This window comes from Oryzias latipes, chromosome 19 (genome assembly GCF_002234675.1).
Source record: "Oryzias latipes chromosome 19, ASM223467v1".
NCBI classification, from domain to species: Eukaryota; Metazoa; Chordata; class Actinopteri; order Beloniformes; family Adrianichthyidae; genus Oryzias; species Oryzias latipes.
This window is the reverse complement of record NC_019877.2, coordinates 5,421,803-5,440,868: the sequence shown is the minus strand read 5'-3', so window position 1 is coordinate 5,440,868 and position 19,066 is coordinate 5,421,803. Positions and strand designations below refer to the sequence as shown.

Genomic DNA, 19,066 nt, shown 5'->3' with positions numbered 1-19,066 from the left:
TTGTCAAAAATCCCACTTTTAACCCTTGTGCTATCTTAGATGACCCCACCCATACTTTGACGTGTTCTCCCTACCATGACAAAGGTGGAAAGATTTCATGTAATCCATGGACACCAGTGAAGATCACACCACTGTCTAGTGGGTCTAGATGACCCAACTCCCAATGTTAAAGTGCCTTGGATAGCACAAAGGTTACAAAATACTGTAGCACAAGGCTTGTTTTCTGTTAGTAGTGTCTCCTGGAAGCATATCTGTCTCATAATTCAAAATACATTGTGAAAATGAAAAAGCATTTCAGTCAATCTCTTTTAATTGTCAAATTACATATTTCTAGTTGAATTTAGCTACACATTTACTAAAGAACTTTTGGAAAATGAAATGTCAATTCATTTTCTTTATCATTTTAATGAAGTGACAGAATGACCGGTGTTGAAGAAGAGAAAGTAAAAATCGTTTGGCGGATTGATTTTTCATGTTATTTTTGAGTCAATAAACACAGCTTTATTGTGAAAATGAAAAGCGTTTTCGGTATAGACTTTTATTTTGAATTATGAGACAGATATGCTTCGTGTCTGACATTATGTGCTAAAATGTTTTAACTTCTTTGAAACAAAATGATATGCACCTTCAAATATTTACGCTTTTAACTGTTTTATCGCACAAAAAGAACAAAGAAATGTTGTTTTGTCTTTAATCATCAGCTGAAAACAAAATGGTGTTCCTTCTATTGCATAAAACGTCTGGCTAACAAAAGCAGTTATGGTCGAGTTTGTCATTCTTTCCCACGTAGAAATCTGTTCAGACATTTCAAACACCTACAAACCAGCTGATCCCACCTGTCATTTTTTAATTAATTAAAAAAAGGGGACAAAAAAGGTAGGTGAATTCTTGTTTGGATGAGTAGTTTCCGCGGCTCAAACACCCGATTTAGGCCAGCGCTTCCTAACAGGGGCTATCTCTGAGTTAAATATAGCCTCTCAGCTTCGATGACCCTTGAATTCATAAAGCTCTGACCGTCTCCCTGCAGACGAGGCGGCATCCATGGAAGCAGCCCTTTGAGGTGAAAAGATACCAGCTTTGTTCGGTCCCTTGAACTAGTTTACCAAAAAGAGAAATCTGTATATGAATGAGACCTCATAATAAAGGTTATAGCTTCTGCAAATGTTAATGTTACGTAACTGTGCTCAGAAATAGGCCTGTTAATTGGGTGCATTCATGAAACCATCTGCTCTGTCCCAACAGAAAATTCGGTTTCTCTGTGTGTGGAGCCTCTCGGTGACGCTTTGATTGCCTGCCACTCTCTGCTCCGTCGCCTCACATGGAGATTCACATCCGTTTATATCCAACTGGAGGGTGGCGCCTTCGCTGACCCAAAAACCTTTGTCCCTTTCAGGTTTGTAATTGATAAAGAAGAGGTGCAGGTGTTTGGAAAGCGGGGTAGCCATAAATGAAACTCTTGTTTTATTCGTGCCTGATATCACGCAGAGTTGTCAACTGGAGATTTAGCTGAGCCCACCCGGCAGGTTAAAAGGGGAGAGGTATGCAAGCGTCTGGATAATGTCTCCTGTACCTCTGAAGATGGAAACGTTAGAGCCTTAAAGACCCATTCTTATGAAAGTGGTGTTTTTAACATGTTCTTGTTGCATTTTTCTGATGATGGAGAACATATATAAAGACGTTTTTTTTTTTTTTGCATTTCTGAGTATTTCTGTGTTCAAATCACTGTGAATCAAGAGCAGACAAAAAAAAATGCCGAGTGTTATTTGTGACGTTGAAAATACGATGCAGGCCAAAGTGCCGACAGTCCTGCCCTCAAATCATTTGGATTTAAAACTTTTAGTATCTTAAATGATCCTTTCACACAGTATGAGGTGTTTAAGTTTTAATGAAGTGCACTTTTTGTTTTAATAGATTGGATTTGTTGGTGCTTGTCCGTTATTCATTCACTTGTTCATTCTTGGTGATGGTAAACTACTGATGTAGCCAAAGCTGCCCCAGGGCAGACTGACAGAGGCGTGGCTGCCAGTTGGCGCCTAAGGCATCACAAGGACATTCATACTCATTCACACACCAGTTGAGCCGCACTGGAGGCGGGGAGGGTGAAGGGTCTTGCCCAAGGACACAACAACGGTTGACTGGGGGGGAGCAGGGATCGACCTTTCGATCATTGGACGACTGAGCCACTGCCGCCCGTTTTACCTCATATTCCCTCATTTAAACTTACAATTTATCAAGAAAATTAATTTCGTGTGTTTATGTAAAAAAGAAAAATCTCACATTGGAACCAATTCACTATTAGGAGATGTATTCATAGAGAAAGAATCCTGATTCTTTCTCTATGAATACATCTGGTAGTCCCTTGGACCAGTTTGGGTCTATGGTTTACCAAGAGAACAATACTTTTGACCGCTTTGTGCTAAGTATATATAGTTTAGTGCAGGGAGGATCACAGTGTGGGATTGTTTTTTTTTAATTAAACATTCTAAAAACCAAGAGATTTTGGATCAATTTGTAGGATTGTGATTGGCTGAGAAGAAAAAATGGGTGATTCAATGTGACGGCCTCATTGATAATGGCGTGCAGAGTGACCAAAACAAAAACCCAGCATACCTGGAAGTTAGGTCTTCCTGCTTGAAATTGCACCAAAGCTTTCCAAAGACATGAAGTCGAAGAACTTAACCGCTCTGACTTGTACCTGACAGAAGACCTTTGGGATTATTTAGATGAATTAGAGATTAAACTTGCGAGATAAATCTCCTTGTCCAACATTAGCATCTAACTCCACCACCAGAGGGGTGGTCACACATTTCCAGAAACAATTTGGAACCTTTCAAAAAGCCCTTCTAGGAGAGTTGAAACTGTTGAAGCTGCAAAGAGCGGGCTAATTTCACTCAACTTTATGAAATAATATTTGTGTCAAGTCAGCTGAGTGACACCATAGCTTATTTAACATTATTTTGCAGGAAAGCTACAAAATTTGCTGTATTTTCTTACAAACTGCAAAAGTGCCTTTTTCTATGCAAAGTCATTTCGTCCACATTACGTAACCCAAATATGCCTAAAAAGCAAACTTTTATTTAACCTACGGTGGTGGAGAGCCAAAGCGCAGCAGATGGAGGTCGCACAGAGCCAAGTTCACATGGGAATACAAGCAGATGGACATGAGGTGCAGCACCTAGTTTTGGCACCACGCTCTGACACTCGCAGCATGACTTAGAGTGGAAAAATCACTGGGGAATTTCAGCTCATCAATAAAAACAGCAGCGGAAGGTTTTGATGCTTGCATGAAGGAGATTGTTTTCCCACTTCCAATTTTGTCCTATTTTTACTTTCATTAATTGGTGTTTCTATTTCTATCCTATCCCGCAATTTTGTCTTTTTTATGTTTGATTAGTTTGTTTGATGTGATCATTCCACATTGATGCAAGAAGAAGTACAGTTCCAGCATCTCTGCTGGGGTCTGATAAGATTATTGTGATTACAATCAGCAGTAATTATCTCCAGGTGCTCATATCCAAGATTTCCTTCCTTCTGGGGTTCTTGTAGCAACTTTCTCTGCAGCAAATGACAAATGAAGTCGTTTTTCTGATGAAGCCATCACCCTTGTCGTCTTTCCTGCAAGTCTCTGTCAGGATTTTGATGTTTTTGGTGGTCTTAAATCAAGTGCAGATGGCAGCAGCAGGAGGTGTTTGGCAGGGATGACATGCGAAGACCTGGAGTGGGGCGGAGTCTGCATAATGATTGGATGAAACTTGTTGCTGGAGGGAATCTAACAAATCTGCTGGAAAGTTTCAAATTAAAGGACTGATTTTTAAAAAGATTTTTGTGCCACAGTCATGTTTCATATTGTTTTATAGTGGGGTGCAGCAAGAGTTCAATAAAAATGCTGGAGAAAATGCAAATTGAAAGCCTAAAGTTTATCTCTAGCAGATTTGTAGTAACTAAACTGAAACGACGACTCACAAAAACAAGGAGCAAAGCGTCTCAAAAACGTTCTGAATGAAATTGTCTAATTGTACAACAAAATAAAAAAACTACAAGCAAACAAATGCTTGTACATTTCAAAATTTGGCTTTAAGTGTCTGTGTTTTCATCTAACCCTCGTGCTATCTTAGATGACCCCACCCTTACATTGACGTGTTCTCCCTACCATGACAAAGGTGGATAAAGGTGGGAAGATTTCATGTAATCCATGGACACCAGTGAAGATCACAAATCATTGAAGAGAAAAGGTTCAGAGCACTGTCTAGTGGGTCTAGATGACCCAATTCCCAATGTTACAGTGCCTTGGATAGCACAAGGGTTACAAACATTAAAATAGAGCAGTTTGTTTGAAATATATTTCGAAATACGACAATCTAGATCATTTTTCATTTTTACTTAAAAGCCAGTTAAACAATTAAACTATGTAAATTCAGGGGGTTTTGGTGAAAACTACATTTCCCATGATATCTCCATTGTAGTTTCTTGAGTGTCCATTATGTCCAATATACATGTGTCTAAGAGGTTTTATTAAAAATATCGGAATTCTTTTGTATTTTTCACTACGTACATTTTACGCATATTCACGTATGATCAATTTCTGACAATTTTTTTTACCATTGGTCATACATGAATATTCATGTATGACCAATGGTAAAAAAAAAGTATGTGAGAAAAGTTGTTCTTTATGTGAAATTTTCACAGATGTAATCACGAATGAAACACGTTAAAACCACGGAAGAAGTATAAATAAACCACACAAAGAACACGTAAGTCAACGTACATGAACCGTGTGTGAATATTGCGCTGTTTATATGCTATTTATTATAAATTTGTGAGTCAAATGCATCATTTTAACGCGATATGTGGGCTGCATATGCCATATAAAAGTTATACATAGGTGGTACATGCGTGAAAAGTCCGTTAGACGTACGGCTGTGGAAAGTCCCACGTAAGCATCTTGTATAAATCACGCACCAAGATTTACATAATAATAATTGTGCACAAACTATTTAAAATACGTGTAAACTGTGTAAACAGCTCAAAACCGAATTCGAGTAATAACCCGTCGGCCAAAACCCTTGACGGACATCTGCGCACAGCGACATATGACGAATGCAAGAAACACTTATGAGTTTTATCACGCATGAATCACGAAAAACCTAAATTTCATATGTGGAAAACACAGAAAATGTGCACAGTGGCTGTGTGACATGGCCTTAAGTTTGATCAAATTTGACTCATTTAAGATTTAACTGCAGTAAACACGTTTACTAAAAGTCAAAATTACTGTGCTGGTCTTTTGGATCAATGTTGAATCAAAGTACTAAACATCAATTCATAATGCTAATAACAATAATGTGTTTTGGGTTTTTTCTTTGACAACTGCATGTTGATTTTGTCTGGAAACCCATCCTGGGTGCCTCCTTCCTTTGCCTCTTGGTGGCTGGGATAGGCTCCAGCAACCCCATGACTCTAGAAGAACTTAAGCAGATCTAGGAAACGGTTGGATGGGATGAAAAGCATGACCAGAATAAAAAAAACTGCTTTGTATCATCAAATTAGGTTATGAAAAGCAGGTTTTACCCCTTTTTGACCCATCATGTGTTACATAAATTGCTGCTGCCCACTCCCATTCCTTTGTAACCACGTTCTCATGTTCTGCACAACAGTTTTCGATGCTCACCCCATCTGGCTGAAGTGAGACCGCTACAGTCATTTTGTTCCCAACAATACACAAATGTATGCTCTCAAACCTCTGTTTATGCATGCAGAGGTTGCATTGATATCAATCTGTTTACTTTGCCTGGGAGCAGACAAAATGTCTACTGATATACATGTAGTTTGAAACAATTATTATTGAAGATGCTGATTAGCTTCTCCATCTGTGAGCTCAGTGCCAATCTGCCCCAACGCAAACCTCCTGCCAAACAAACAATGCTCAATGATAAAGCAGGTTGTTGCCAATGATGAAGGCCTCGCTGATGTTGTTATTTCTCCCAAGAGCTGGGTCTGATTCACCCTGATTACTTCAGCCAATCATAGATCAGCGATGTTCATTAAACCAAAACAGCTGAGCTCAGTCCCATTCAGTTTCTCTGCTTTAAGTGAAATTTGCATCTTGCTGCCCTATGGGACAGCAGCATAACCAAAACACATCATGCTAATGTGCCTTAAAGACGTTCAGCTTAATGGCTTATTAATATTCCTCAAAGATGACTGCAAACCTGTCCCGAAAGAGCCACTTCATAACACCAGCTGTCATTATATTTGATGACTTTTCATGAATAGGATTTAAAATAAAATAAAAAATCAAAACACATTCAACTAAAAGGAAATTTTATGGAGCTTAACCCTTGTGCTATCTTAGATGACCCCACCCTTACATTGACGTGTTCTTCCTACCATGACAAAGGTGGATAAAGGTGGAAAGATTTCATGTAATCCATGGACACCAGTGAAGATCACAAATCATTGAAGAAAAAAGGTTCAGAGCACTGTCTAGTGGGTCTAGATGACCCAACTCCCAACATTAAAGTGTCTAGGATAGCACAAGGGTTAATCAAACACACGACACGTGACAGCAAAATATCAGATCCGACATGGATCAGCCAAAAATCACTGAACTAATCGAGAACTGACACCCCAGAATCAGCCCGAGTACCTTCCCCAAGTCCATGAGATGAAACCTAATTAGCTATTCATCATGTCTAAATTCAGGTCACACAGAGCCGGTCTAAATACAGCAGAAGGAAGAACTAACACAGAAATCGCTTCGAAATGTGGCAGCCACAACTGGACCAAAGGGACTGCTGCCCTTTAAGAAGGTTTGAGCAGGAATGCAGTTGAGAGGGAACACACGTCCCCTTAAAACACGCCAGTTCACCCACCTGGAACTGCAGCATTGTTACCAAATGACTTCTTTGTTTGCAGGAGCGCAAATTAGTCCATTAAAATTCCTGGCTTTTGAGTCTGTAATGCTGTGGAAAATCCTCCAAACGATGTAAAAAATGCTCAAGTTAACTGTGTGAGGTTGAAATGTAATGCTGCGTTTGATGGAGACTTGAGCAAACAAGCAGAGAATACTAAACCTTTCTTTTTCATTTCATGCAAAGATTTTAACTCATTATCTTTCAGTTCCGCCTAAAACCTTGCTGATAGTGATGCATTTTCCCCCACTTTTTGCACGTAGTGTGCAGAATATCCCAGAATTTACAGTCTGAACAAATTTCACAAGTATGCACAAAAGCATAGAACAAAATCAGCAAAATTAACATTAAATATCCTCTTGCAGAAAATGAACATGCCCCCCCCAAAGCCTTGTTAGTAATTAGGCTATTTAAAAAACTACATGATTAAATTACAATTTAAATTTTAAAATTCTCCTTAACTAAATAAAAAAAATCTTTATATAATAATTGATTTTTACAGAGTTGTTTTTTGTTTAAAGTGGCTCAAACTTGAAAACTTTAGAATTTTCTTTTAAAAATCGACAATTCTGAAGCAGAAACAACAAGAAAAAAGCAAGGTAGAGCTAAGAAATAATCAAAATCTTTTAAATCCAAAGTGTAAAATATGTAAATCAGCTGTTTGGATAGGATCAGGACTGAGTACATCAGGAGTCCTGGAGATAAAGTTAGACTGAGATGATTTGCATGTCCAGAGGAGACAGAAAGAGTCTAGAGCTGCCAGGCAAGAGGTCTAGAAGAAGACCAAGGAGGAGGTTTATGGATGCAGTGAACAAAGACGTAAAGGTAGCTGGTATTAAAGGTGAGGGTGCAGAAGACAGGGTTAGATGGAGAAAGCTGATTGGCTGTGGGAATCCCTGTAGGGAAAAGCCGAAAGGAAAAGAAGAAAAAGCTGTTTGCTAATTGATTGACCCTGATCCAGCAGTCCTAATCCACGCATTGAAAGCATCACCTGATGCCATATACATTTCAAATAAAATACCTCTTCTATTCTTACTTTGTAGCTGATGAAAAAGGAAAATATTCAAAAATATGTGGAGAAGTTTAGTGTCATTGCTCCCTGGAAGGAAATAAAAGCTCCAACATTTAAGAATGAAACCATCTTTTATTTTCACAGAAGCACCACCTCATAACAGCATTTAAAATAAGAGAGACAGACAGTCAGAGAGGCCCAGTTTCCTCCCTTTAGTGCTTAACACTTCATTATATACAATCACCTGTCCTTCATTTCCCAGCTGAAAAAGACAGAGTAAATGCAGAGCTATTTTACATCATGTTTAATATAAACAACAACATGTCATACAAATTGCACTTGTCTTTGCTGTGAGGTAAAACACATTGTAAGAGGAATTGAACACTTGGACAAAAGGTTTTTGCTCATGAAAAGTGCGCATCAGCCGCCATTTACAGATGAACTGTTGTACTTCGTTAAGGTGGAGCAATATTTTTTTTTCTCCCCTTCTCCAGAGAGGAGAGAAGAAAGTTATCCCACGGATTTATGATGAAACATTTTCTGCTTAGGTGTTCGTTCTTCCTCCATGAAAGGAAGATTTGCGTTTTAATTAGTCAAAGTGCAGATTTATATAAAATAAATCGTTATCCGTCGGCATTGTGAATTGATTCAGATGGGAAATTGCAATAAAAAAATTCTAGCTAATTTGGAGGATGACTTTTACGCACAGCTTTTGAGAAAGAAGGATCATCAAGTTATTTCTGTTTTGTTTTTGAGTTTCCCATAAGAGTGCATTAATCCACCTCACAGCTGGGATTCAGATCGCGGCAGCTTCGTCCCCACCAGGATGCTGTCGCTGCTGTCCAACACGGCGCAGTCGGACCACATCTCCAGCGTGCCAGGCTCCAGCGCTGACACGAACCCGCCGGAGCAGCGCGTCAGGTCGCAGGAGCTGATGTGCAGCCTGCGATCGGCTTGCCTCGGGCAGCACAGCAGCCTCTTAAAAGCCTTCCTGAAGTCCGGACTCCGGCAGTAAATAATTGGGTTAAAGGCAGAGTTCACGTAACCCAGCCAGTTCAGGAACACGAAGACGTTCTTGTCCACAAGCTCTGCGCAAAATACGCGCACAACGTTGACTATGAAGAAGGGCAGCCAGCACAGAGTGAACGTCCCCATGATGATTCCCAGAGTTTTCAGCGCCTTTTGCTCCCTGAGCGCCAAGATCTTTGAAGGTCTCTTCTTGCACTTGGAGGTCAGCCCTGTCAGGGTGTTGTGAAACCTGCCCTCACACTTGTCGATCTTTTTGAGCTGCTTTTTCGCTTCTCTGTACACGCGTGCGTAAACAAAAATCATCACCACGAGAGGAATGTAGAAGGAGATAACGGAGGAGGAGATGGCATATGCCCTGTTGGTGACAAAGTCGCAGCATTGGGGGTTTTCGTAGCAGTCCGTGTCCATGCTGTCGCGGGACCAGTGCATCAGGATGGGGAGGAAGGAGACCAGCGCAGAGATGGCCCACACCACACACACCACCGCTTTGGCCCGACTTTTGGTTAACAAGCTTTGGTAGCGGAAAGGTGAAGTGATGGCCACGTACCTGTCTATGGCGATTACGCACAGGGTCTCTATGCTGGCGGTGACGCAGAGGACATCCACAGAGGTCCAGATCTCACAGAAAAAAGAGCCGTAAAGCCACAAGCCGCGCACCTCGAGCACAGCGCCAAACGGCACAACAAGTAAGCCCATGATGAGATCTGCACTGGCCAGCGATACGATGAACACATTGGTGAGGGTCTGCAGCCTCTGCGTCCTGGCTATGGCCAAGATCACCAGGATATTCCCAAAAACAATGGACAGCACAATCAAAGCCATCACCAGACTCATGCCTGCTGTCCACTGCTCGGACGCGGCTGGAACGGTGCCCTGCCCGTTGGACGCCTCGGTTCCAGTGCCGTTGTGGGGGGTCACTGGAGAGGACGCGCCGCCGTCCCCCATGGCGCGTTGCTGCGCTGCGTTTGACAGCAGGGTGAGTTCATTCAGGCAGCGCGCAGCAGCCGTTTCCTTCTGCTGCGCTCGACAGAGACGCAGCTCCAATCCCAGCGCGCGCAAACTCCATCTGGAGCTGCTTTCTTCTTCTGCGCTTGATGCCCCCCCAGCGGGGACTGAAACACGGGTGACATCATCAATCAGTGCGACCAATCAGGCAGTCCAGTGGAACAAAGGTCCCAGTGGATCAGAGGAGGCAACATCAACTTCGGCCTCTTTTTTGTATCATATTTCTGAAAATAAAACACCCTAAAACGCACCACTTTATGTTTGTTACTTACTAACACAAACTGTCCCTGTTTCCTGAAAAAAAAAATTCCAGCACTGTGGGAACACCAGGCCAAAAGTGAAAATCCAGAGGGATTTTCCCGCTTTCATCACCCTCCATGGCAAACCAGATTTGTTGTTCCACATTTATATTTTTACCTCCAGAAATGCTTCCCTTGAGATCGACTCCCACCTTATCAGAAGCCATAAAGCTACGCTGGGTTTGACTGGCAGTCAGAATTCCCAGATTCCTTGTCGACAACCTCTCTTCTCCTTGTCCACGGGCTGAGTGGTTCAAATGAACATGAAGAGCTCCAGATGGGAACTGACTGAACGGCAAGCGTTTAAAGTTTAAACACCAAAGAAGAAGCTGGATTTATTTCTGGACCACTCCTCATGACCTCTGTGACCCCTCGTCTGAAGCTGAAACATGACATCAACCATGAAGCAGTCTTAACATCCCTCAAGTGACCCTAAGATAGACAGACTGGTTGTTTTTGAGAAAATAAACCTGGGAAAGCTTATTTTTATCATATTTAAAGTGACCTCATTGCTGGAAAAGTACTTTCAATCTAAATCCACATTCAGGAGTCATGGGTTAGACCCCTTAAGCTCAGGGGCCAATTAGAGGCTTTCCTTGTTCTTTTGGATTAGTTTCACCTCAAGTGAATGGTTGGTTGGGAATCATAAACTCTCAAATTCTTCATTCAGCTCCAATAATAAACACCAAAATATATTTCTGAGGACCATTTTAGAATTTTCCTATTTTGGTCCAAAGAGAAGCGGCAAACGCAGGACTCTGTTCACAGTCCTCTGTCCACAGTCCTCTGTCCTCAGTCCTCTTAAGACAAATAGTCTTACGTTGAAAGCTTGTTGGTTAATTTAGTCAGGTTTGACAGATGACATTCATAAACAGAGCTATATCATTTTATTTAAGACTAAAAAACCCCAGTTCACATGTGGAATAATTGCAAGAAAGACATTAAAAATTGAAAATATAAAAAAGTTTTTAAAACAATTGTAAAAGGGTGATATACGCAATAGAAATAAAGGAATAAATAAGATTCATTGATATTTACTTTCTTCCTGAAAACCTTCTCTGTTTGTTTTCAGTCTCAACCTTTTGTAATATGCAAAAAATACAGTTTGTATAAATATAAACTTTAGAGACTGAATTCAGATCAAATTATTATTTATTTTAATTATTAATTATTTATTAAAATGTAATAAATAAAAAGAATCAAAAAAAACTTTTAGAGTCTTTGGTATGACTCGGCCTGGATTTGAACTCACAACCTTCCAACTGAAAAAAAAGGGGACTTTTAATGTTCATCCAAATCCCTTTTTACAAACTTTAAATATTGTCAATCATTGTTAAATTTCTGTTTATGCTGTTTAGGTTTTGTTTTATCAGCTGAAAATAAATACATAAAAAACATGATAGAAATGGTTCTCCAGCTATTTATGGTCAAAAACAGTTGACGTTAACAACAATACTTTTTATTATATTTATTGCACGCTGATTGTAAATGAACAACCACCATTTCGATCTTTTATGACAAAATCTTTAAAACTATCCGAACCAGAAGCCTATTATTTCTTCAAGTTATTAACCCTTTTTCCGCCACTGTTGAGGAAAACCTGAGGCTCCAGAGTCTCAGGTTGCAGACCCTGTCTATGGGGGAAACCTTTTTGTTTTTGTAACTGTACTCATTCAATTGTAAGAGCTAATTAAAAAATAAAAATTTAAAATTCATAGAAACAGCCTTAAAATTTAGTGTATGGGGGTTAGATTTTGATTCCCACATGTTTTCTTGTAAAGAAGAAATATGAACTGTGCAAAGATCTAAGCCAGAACTTTTTCTGCCAATTCCTTAGAAAATTTCTCTAAACCTTCATGCAGACCAGTTGCACAACAAAAGCACTACTCGAGGAATGCTGTAAGGAGGGATTTACAGGCTGCTAGTAAGGCTGAGTGCAAATGAACTCAGTGAGCAAAGAGGTCCATGAAACTGGGTCTGTTATAGCATCTCCTTGAGTCATATCGTATTGTTTTAAAAACTGCTAACTTAAGGAGTTTTAGGCAAAATGCCGACGTCAGTGGTCTGGGTGGGATATGCTGGGTAAGGATGCTTGAGGTGCATTCAGGGACAAGGCCAAATCTCAGGGAAATCTCTGCAAAAACAGTGCAAGTGTGCAGCATTTTAACAGTAAGGGTGGAGAAAGGTGAGTGCAGCCTTGACAAATGCATACATATATACTGTTTTTTAAAGTCAGCAGTTCAAACAAGTGACCTACAAAAAAATTCCTTTGAAACTCCCAAACCAGCTTAAGGTGATTTTATACAATGCCAGAGGTGAAAGGGAGAACAACAAGAAGGTGATCTTATGGGAAGTGATGGCATCTGTGGAAAAAACAAACAAACACAGAGCTCCCATCAACAAACCCCCAGAGAACGTACTTGGAAACCCCTGTCCCCCATGAACGCTAGGACGCCTGAATACATTTTTTTCAATCACTCTTCCCGACTCATCAAGCTACCGGGTACGTTCACACCCCATTTGGCAAGCACTTTCAACGAAAAGCTTATGTAAACGCATGTTTTAACCTGTAGATGACCTGTCAAAGGTTCTGAATGCTTGTATTAGCGGTTGCATGGTTGGTGGTTTTAAAGTAAATCATCTGATGTATGCAGATTTTTTTGTTGTTTTTAGCCCCAGCAGCTCCGAGTTCAAACAACTTTTCAACGTCTGTTCTGAATTTGGTTTTAAAAATGATATTTTATACAATTCCAGTAAAGGTGCAGTGTTGATTTGTCGTACAAAGCAGGATGTTAAACTGAATTTTCCACAGACAACAATGGATTTTATATAGGCAAACATGCTTGCAAGGAGGTTTTTTTCATGTTCTGACAAACGTAAAATTCTTGTATCCAAAACTTTAATAGAGTAGACTTTAATCCTCTCCAATAGAGCTTGCCATTGAAGCAAATTCAACGCCTATACCCGCTTTGTACGTACAGAGTGAAAAGGGACCTTAAAGCTTAAAAACGCACGAGTTTTGGACATGGAAGCCAGAAACGCACCCGTTTACATTGTCTTTTCATTAGAAGCGGTCACCCAATGTAAATGTGGCACTAGAAGAGTTTGAGTCGGTTTAAGGTTTTTTTATCTTTTTTTTTTTTGCCTAATCATAGCCGTTTCCTAGGAAGGACAGCCTAAAGTTAAAGAGCACTTAAGTCCAAAAGGCAGAGAAGATTTTACATAAATCGGCAAAACCTTTCCAAACAACAGATACAAAGCCAATCTCAGTCTAAGAGACCAGAAAAAACCCGGGACCACCTCAGATATCTGGATCTCACAAGAAGGTCTTTGTTTTCTCATCAATAAACTCCCTTGAGAGTTTAAGGAAAGTGTTTGAAAACACTTAATTCTTTTTAACTTTTTTGACTCTTCTCCCTCCTTTTAATGTCTGTGGTGTGTGTTATTTATTCAGCGGAAAAGCTTTAAATTAGTCATAAATGTATGTGGATAGGCCTCACACAAATGGTTGGACTGTACATTTGCATGACATTTATTACCGTAACTTAAATTATGCATTGATTTATGCTTGAAGATATAATTCTTGGATTATTTATGGAAGTGGAAAACATCCTATTCCAATTTTATTTCCAATGCTCTTCACAGTGTAAAAGGATACTCACTTTTTTTGCCTTGAAGACAAACTTAATCTACAACAAACAACAGAAATTTTAAAAGTTCTTCCACTTTTGAGCTCTATTATTTCATTCACAGCCATCCTTGGATAAGATATGTGTCTGGCAGCATTCCAGGGCCGGATTGTTTTTGCATTTCTACTTTCTATGTGACCCCGTCACGTACTGAAAAACTCACCAATATTCGCATGCATCACCTAGTTCCCAACGACAAAGAATTGTTGACATTAAATCAGGTGAAACTATCAAAAAAATAGGTACACAGGTACACATTTGGTGTATTTTCCTATCTTCTTATGATATTGTACGAGGGCCTTTAGTATTAACTACCAATTTAAACTCCCTCTAGGGATTTCAATCTATCGCCTCCTAACTCCCCAAGCATCAATGGGAAAAAGTTGGAATTAGAAATTGTAGATCTCGAATGGTGCTCCTTTATCGCCCCCCCCCCTTTTTTTTTTTTTACCAGAAACGTGAATCGTTGGATCAAGCTGAACGAAACCATATGACACACGATATGAACATATTGGGAATGTCTGCACGGTTAACAAAAAAATCTCAGTCGCCAAGGAAACACAAAAAATTACTTTTGCTAATTTTGCTAAAAATGACATAGACCTGTTTGTCACCCCCAGGCGACCCAAAATTATAATGGTTGCTATGGAGATAAACCCAACAGAAAAGCCGTCATTTAAAAAAATGTATGGCAGGGGAGAGGGGAAGAAAGGGGCGAGTAGCAGCTGCTCAGTAACTAAGGGGGAATAAAAAGGGGGCCACAAGGGTGTGGGTGGGTAGCTGCTTGCGGCTTCAATTTGTATTATTTCTTTAAAATATATTTTTGCAATCCTTAATATTTTATGGGTACGGTTGTATTTTAAATGGTGTGAGGTTCTGCATTGCACAGCTCTGTTCCTCACCTTCAAACCTTGTCACACACTTTTTTAAGTTTATTTTGTAAGCTCCGAAGTCTTAGAAAGTAGCTAGGTCGCCATTTCGACAAAAATAATTTTTGCTTTTAGCAGTTTTACCATAAATATGCAAAATAAAATCGTATTTTTTGGGAAAATCTGAGAGGAAAATTCCTTTCTTTAGCAGATGTTCACAAAGCTGCTGTAGCCTTTCGCTGTTTTCCAGCTTCTCGTGGTTTTTTTTTTTTTTTTTTTGGAGCTGCCCACTCATCCAAAGGTGCTGTTGACCACTCAACAGCAGCTCCTACGCGTCTTCATGCATTGGAGCAGAGACATGGAGAGGTGGTTCAGCTTGACCCAGTAGCTTGACGTCGTGTGAACACAAGCAGAGTCAAAGCTCATCATTTGAAGAGTTCCTGTTTATAGACAAGCCAGTGAAACCTCATAAAAAGGCTGTTAGGTTTAGAGGAAGGGAGTAAAAATCTGGCTTTTTTTTTGCCCACTAAAGAGAAAACACTGCAGATTTCCATTTTTAAAAACTTTTATAAGCAATTTAATCAGGAACGATTAAAGTTCAGATTTCAGGGATCATATGAGCGTCACAAGAGGCACAAGGTTCAGGCCCTGGAGAAAGCGTTCAAAAGCCGTGATTGTGCTGCTGAAATGAGCTTTGTGCTCCCGGAAGTTCTTATCTGGTCAATCTGGCTCCAGATCCTCACAGCTCACTTCAGGGATTTGCTTCTTTTGACTCTAGGACGCATCGACGTAGAGGAGGTGAGCATCCATCACCACTTGTGTGGGGCCCTTCCGATTTTATCTCCTCTGCCGCCTCCCCTTAACATCTAATAATATTCCTCAGTGGTGTTTTAAGTTAATTGAGGTTTTCTCTCCCCGAGTGTGTGAATGACCTCCAGCCAAATGGACGGCAGCCGGAATCGCACCGGGTTAATGATGCTGTCAGGAACCGCTGTGGAGGAAGCAGATGAGGACAGAGGGGCCGACAACAGTCCTTCCTTTGTTACACGCTCCCCACTCAAATCCGTTAAGTAATTACTCAGACAAAACATTTATCCCGCCATCTTCAACGCTGGACGACTTTAAAGACTGATTAGTGGTTCCAACCTTCTACGACATCACTCAGTAAGTTATGCGTGACATTCTGCTGTGGTTGGACAGAAACTGACGGCCTTCTTTCCGTCAGGAGATGCTTTCTGTAGAATAAAAAATTGAAATAGATACAACTTATGAGTCAAATGTGGCATGAATGGAAGACATAAAAATACAGTATACATGTCCAAAATAAAATTAAATTCTTCATAAATGAATGAAAAAAAAAATGACGCAAGTGAAGGCAGAGAAAATTAATTTGTAGTTTAGTCCTTAAATCTCTACATGAAATCCCACTCAACTGTTATTTTTGCTTCCTTTTAAAAAAAATAAAGGCACTTTGTTAAAATCCTCATGTTTCTATCTGACACCCAATGATGAACCTATAGATTTAGTTGTTTTTTTTGCATCTAAAGTGGCATATTTTTTCACATTTACCTTAATAATTTTTAGAAATTGCTTTAATATTGATGTTTCCAATGTCAAATGGAGACGATATAACTTAAATCTGCTATGCATGTCACAAAAAATATCACAAATTCTGTTGAATTTTTGATTTTTTAAACACGTTTTTATTATTACCTTGAAGTAAATTTGTTTTGTAAAGACTTAGCGTTCTCAAAGAAAAGTCCAAAGACTTATCTTACAAGTGTTTTATTTGGGCAAAAAAACACGTAAGAAATGAATGAAAAAAGATTTTCCGAAATGGATCACATGTGACATAAATGGAGGCATAACAAAAAAAAAATTTCAAAAAAAGATTCATTAATGAGGTCAGCAAAAGCAGATAAATCATATTTTTAGCTTAGTTCCATAAAAATCTGCAGATAAGTCTCCTATTCTTTAAAATCTTTGGTTGAAATCAAAGTAATTTGTGCTGCTTTGTTAGTTTGAATATTACCATCCTTGCTGGTTGAGCCACTCGACCCAAATTAATAACAGTTGATGGAGAAGAATAAAAATATCAAAGTAAATAGTAAATTATAAAATAATAATAAAATAATAAAATAAAGATAAATGTTATACTTTGGCTGGATGACAGTGGAAGAAAAACATGGAAAATAGAAAAAAATGCCTTTTACCTGTTTAATATCATAATAATAGAGTTTGATAACTTATACAATTTTATTTCTGTCGTAGAAAATATAGAAATCATGAGGGAAATAAAAAAAGAGAAGAAAAAAAGGAAAAGTCAAATTTCAACAAACGTATTTGATGACGTGTCTTCAGTAGAAATCCACTTAAAATTTTAGATTTCTATTCATGATGACAGATTAAAATGAAAAAGGATAAAAAGCTGAAATGTGCTTAAAAAACAAAAAGGATTAAAATGGGTCAAATGTTCAAATGGATTACTTTTGTATTTGAGAAAGTCACAAAGCAAACCAAGTATCTATTTGTATAAATGTCCGAAACAGGAGATATTTTAACCAAAAACACTCCTTAGGATTGCATGAAAATAGATTTTTTTAATCAAAAAAGGAAAAGAATAAAATAAAAGTGAGATTAATTGAAAAGTCAAAAGTCTTCAAAGTTTCTTGTTTTCTATTTCAAACATTTATTTGAACTTTTTTTTTTTAATTTAGGAACACCTTTCTTATTGGATTTTACTTTGTAAATGGGTGTTCATCTTTCTTTTTATTCATACTGGTTTCCCAATACTTTTGAACAATGATGCTTCCTCCCCTATGTTTGACACAAAGGGAAAAACCAGGTTTAATTTAAAATGAATACAAACTGAATCTGAATATTATACCTTTATTGCTTTACTCTCATTGTCTGGGGTCTTTTTAGGAGCCTTTTCATAACTTCCCAGCAGAGTTTTTCAATGAGGAATGATTTTCAGTCTATTTAACATCTGAATGTTGGAGATCTGTGCAGGCGAGTCTCCTCAAAGTAAAGCTGAATCTCATTTATAACAGTTTTTCTTTGATTATCCGTCTGGCCAAACTCCACGTTCTCACTGCTCAGACTGGAGGTGCAGCAAATCCAGGTCATCCATTAATAACTCCATATTTCCTAACCAGACAGATGGAGCTTTCTGAACTGTTGGATACCCCATAATAACCCCAAAACTAAGACACATTGATTTAATTTACAAAAAAACATTGTAGCTGAAAAAAATAAACTATATGTACAGGAATAGACAAAATATTTGAAATGTTTTTGCAATGTTCTCAAACTCTCAATACTTTTTGGTAAGTTAGCAGATTAAATTTCGTTTTTTTTTCATGCTTAACCTCTTCCAGCTATGAAAAAAAAAATCACTAAGGTTTTTGCTTTCAAGTAGATGCTTAATAAAGAAAAGGGGAGTAGAAGTGGTTCAATGCATCAGTAGACGTCAAGGGGTTAATAGAAGTGTCCAAATTAAAAAAATACTTTTCCAAATCATTACCCTCCTGCCGCCATGCTTCATTTCTGATAAAACAGCAATCCTTAAGAGACTAATGCAGATCTTGTTTTTCCTTTTTTTCCCCCAGGTGCTTCAGTCTGATTCCAGTCCTGAACGAAAAGCCATCTTCAGACTTTTTTTTGTCCCGACGTAAAGAAATATCATCCTCAGTATGGGCCTGATGTGTTGACCTTTAGTTGACCTTTGGGAAATGAAAGTCTTCTTTTGCAAGATTTGCAAAAGTATTCCATTGGTGATAACTAAAAGGCTCCGTAACTAAGATAGTCCACTCTGATAATCTTTTGGTCTATTTTCAAAATGTTACGAGTGCTCTTTAAATTATGATTATGCAGGTTTAATAATAATTTTCTTAAAAACATAGTTTTTTAGAACAAAGTTTCTTCACAGCGGCAGGAATTCATTATAAAGTGACCTCTGAATAGTGGGCGGGATTGTTGACGTGAAGCAACCCCACCGCCTCTTCCCCCCCTTATTTGATGATAGCTCAGAGCAGGAAGCATATTTTTTTGTTACGTCACAAATAAGCTCTTTTTCCAATGGATTTGTTTCCGTCTGCTCCTGATTCACAACAATTTGAATGAAGAAATACTAAGAAATGCAATTTTTTAGCTCAATTCCCATTAACATATGTCCTCTATCATCGGAAAAATGCCATTTTAGATTTGCGTTCGTAGCGGTACTAACCTGTATGATGCACAAGACTAGTCA

At 38.8% G+C, this 19,066-nt stretch overlaps 1 protein-coding gene across 1 annotated transcript; it reads right to left on the bottom strand.

The window, feature by feature from the left end:
- Positions 1-8,035: 8,035 nt before the first annotated feature.
- adrb1 (adrenoceptor beta 1) lies at positions 8,036-10,563 on the bottom strand. The gene has a single exon (XM_004080245.4). The coding sequence runs from the start codon at positions 9,895-9,897 to the stop codon at positions 8,707-8,709; it is 1,191 nt and encodes a 396-aa protein (XP_004080293.1). The 5' UTR covers positions 9,898-10,563; the 3' UTR covers positions 8,036-8,706.
- Positions 10,564-19,066: the final 8,503 nt, after the last annotated feature.

Bases quoted from the DNA above. Each gene is read 5' to 3' on its own strand.
- adrb1 (XM_004080245.4), bottom strand. From the start codon at position 9,897: ATGGGGGACGGCGGCGCGTCCTCTCCAGTGACCCCCCACAACGGCACT.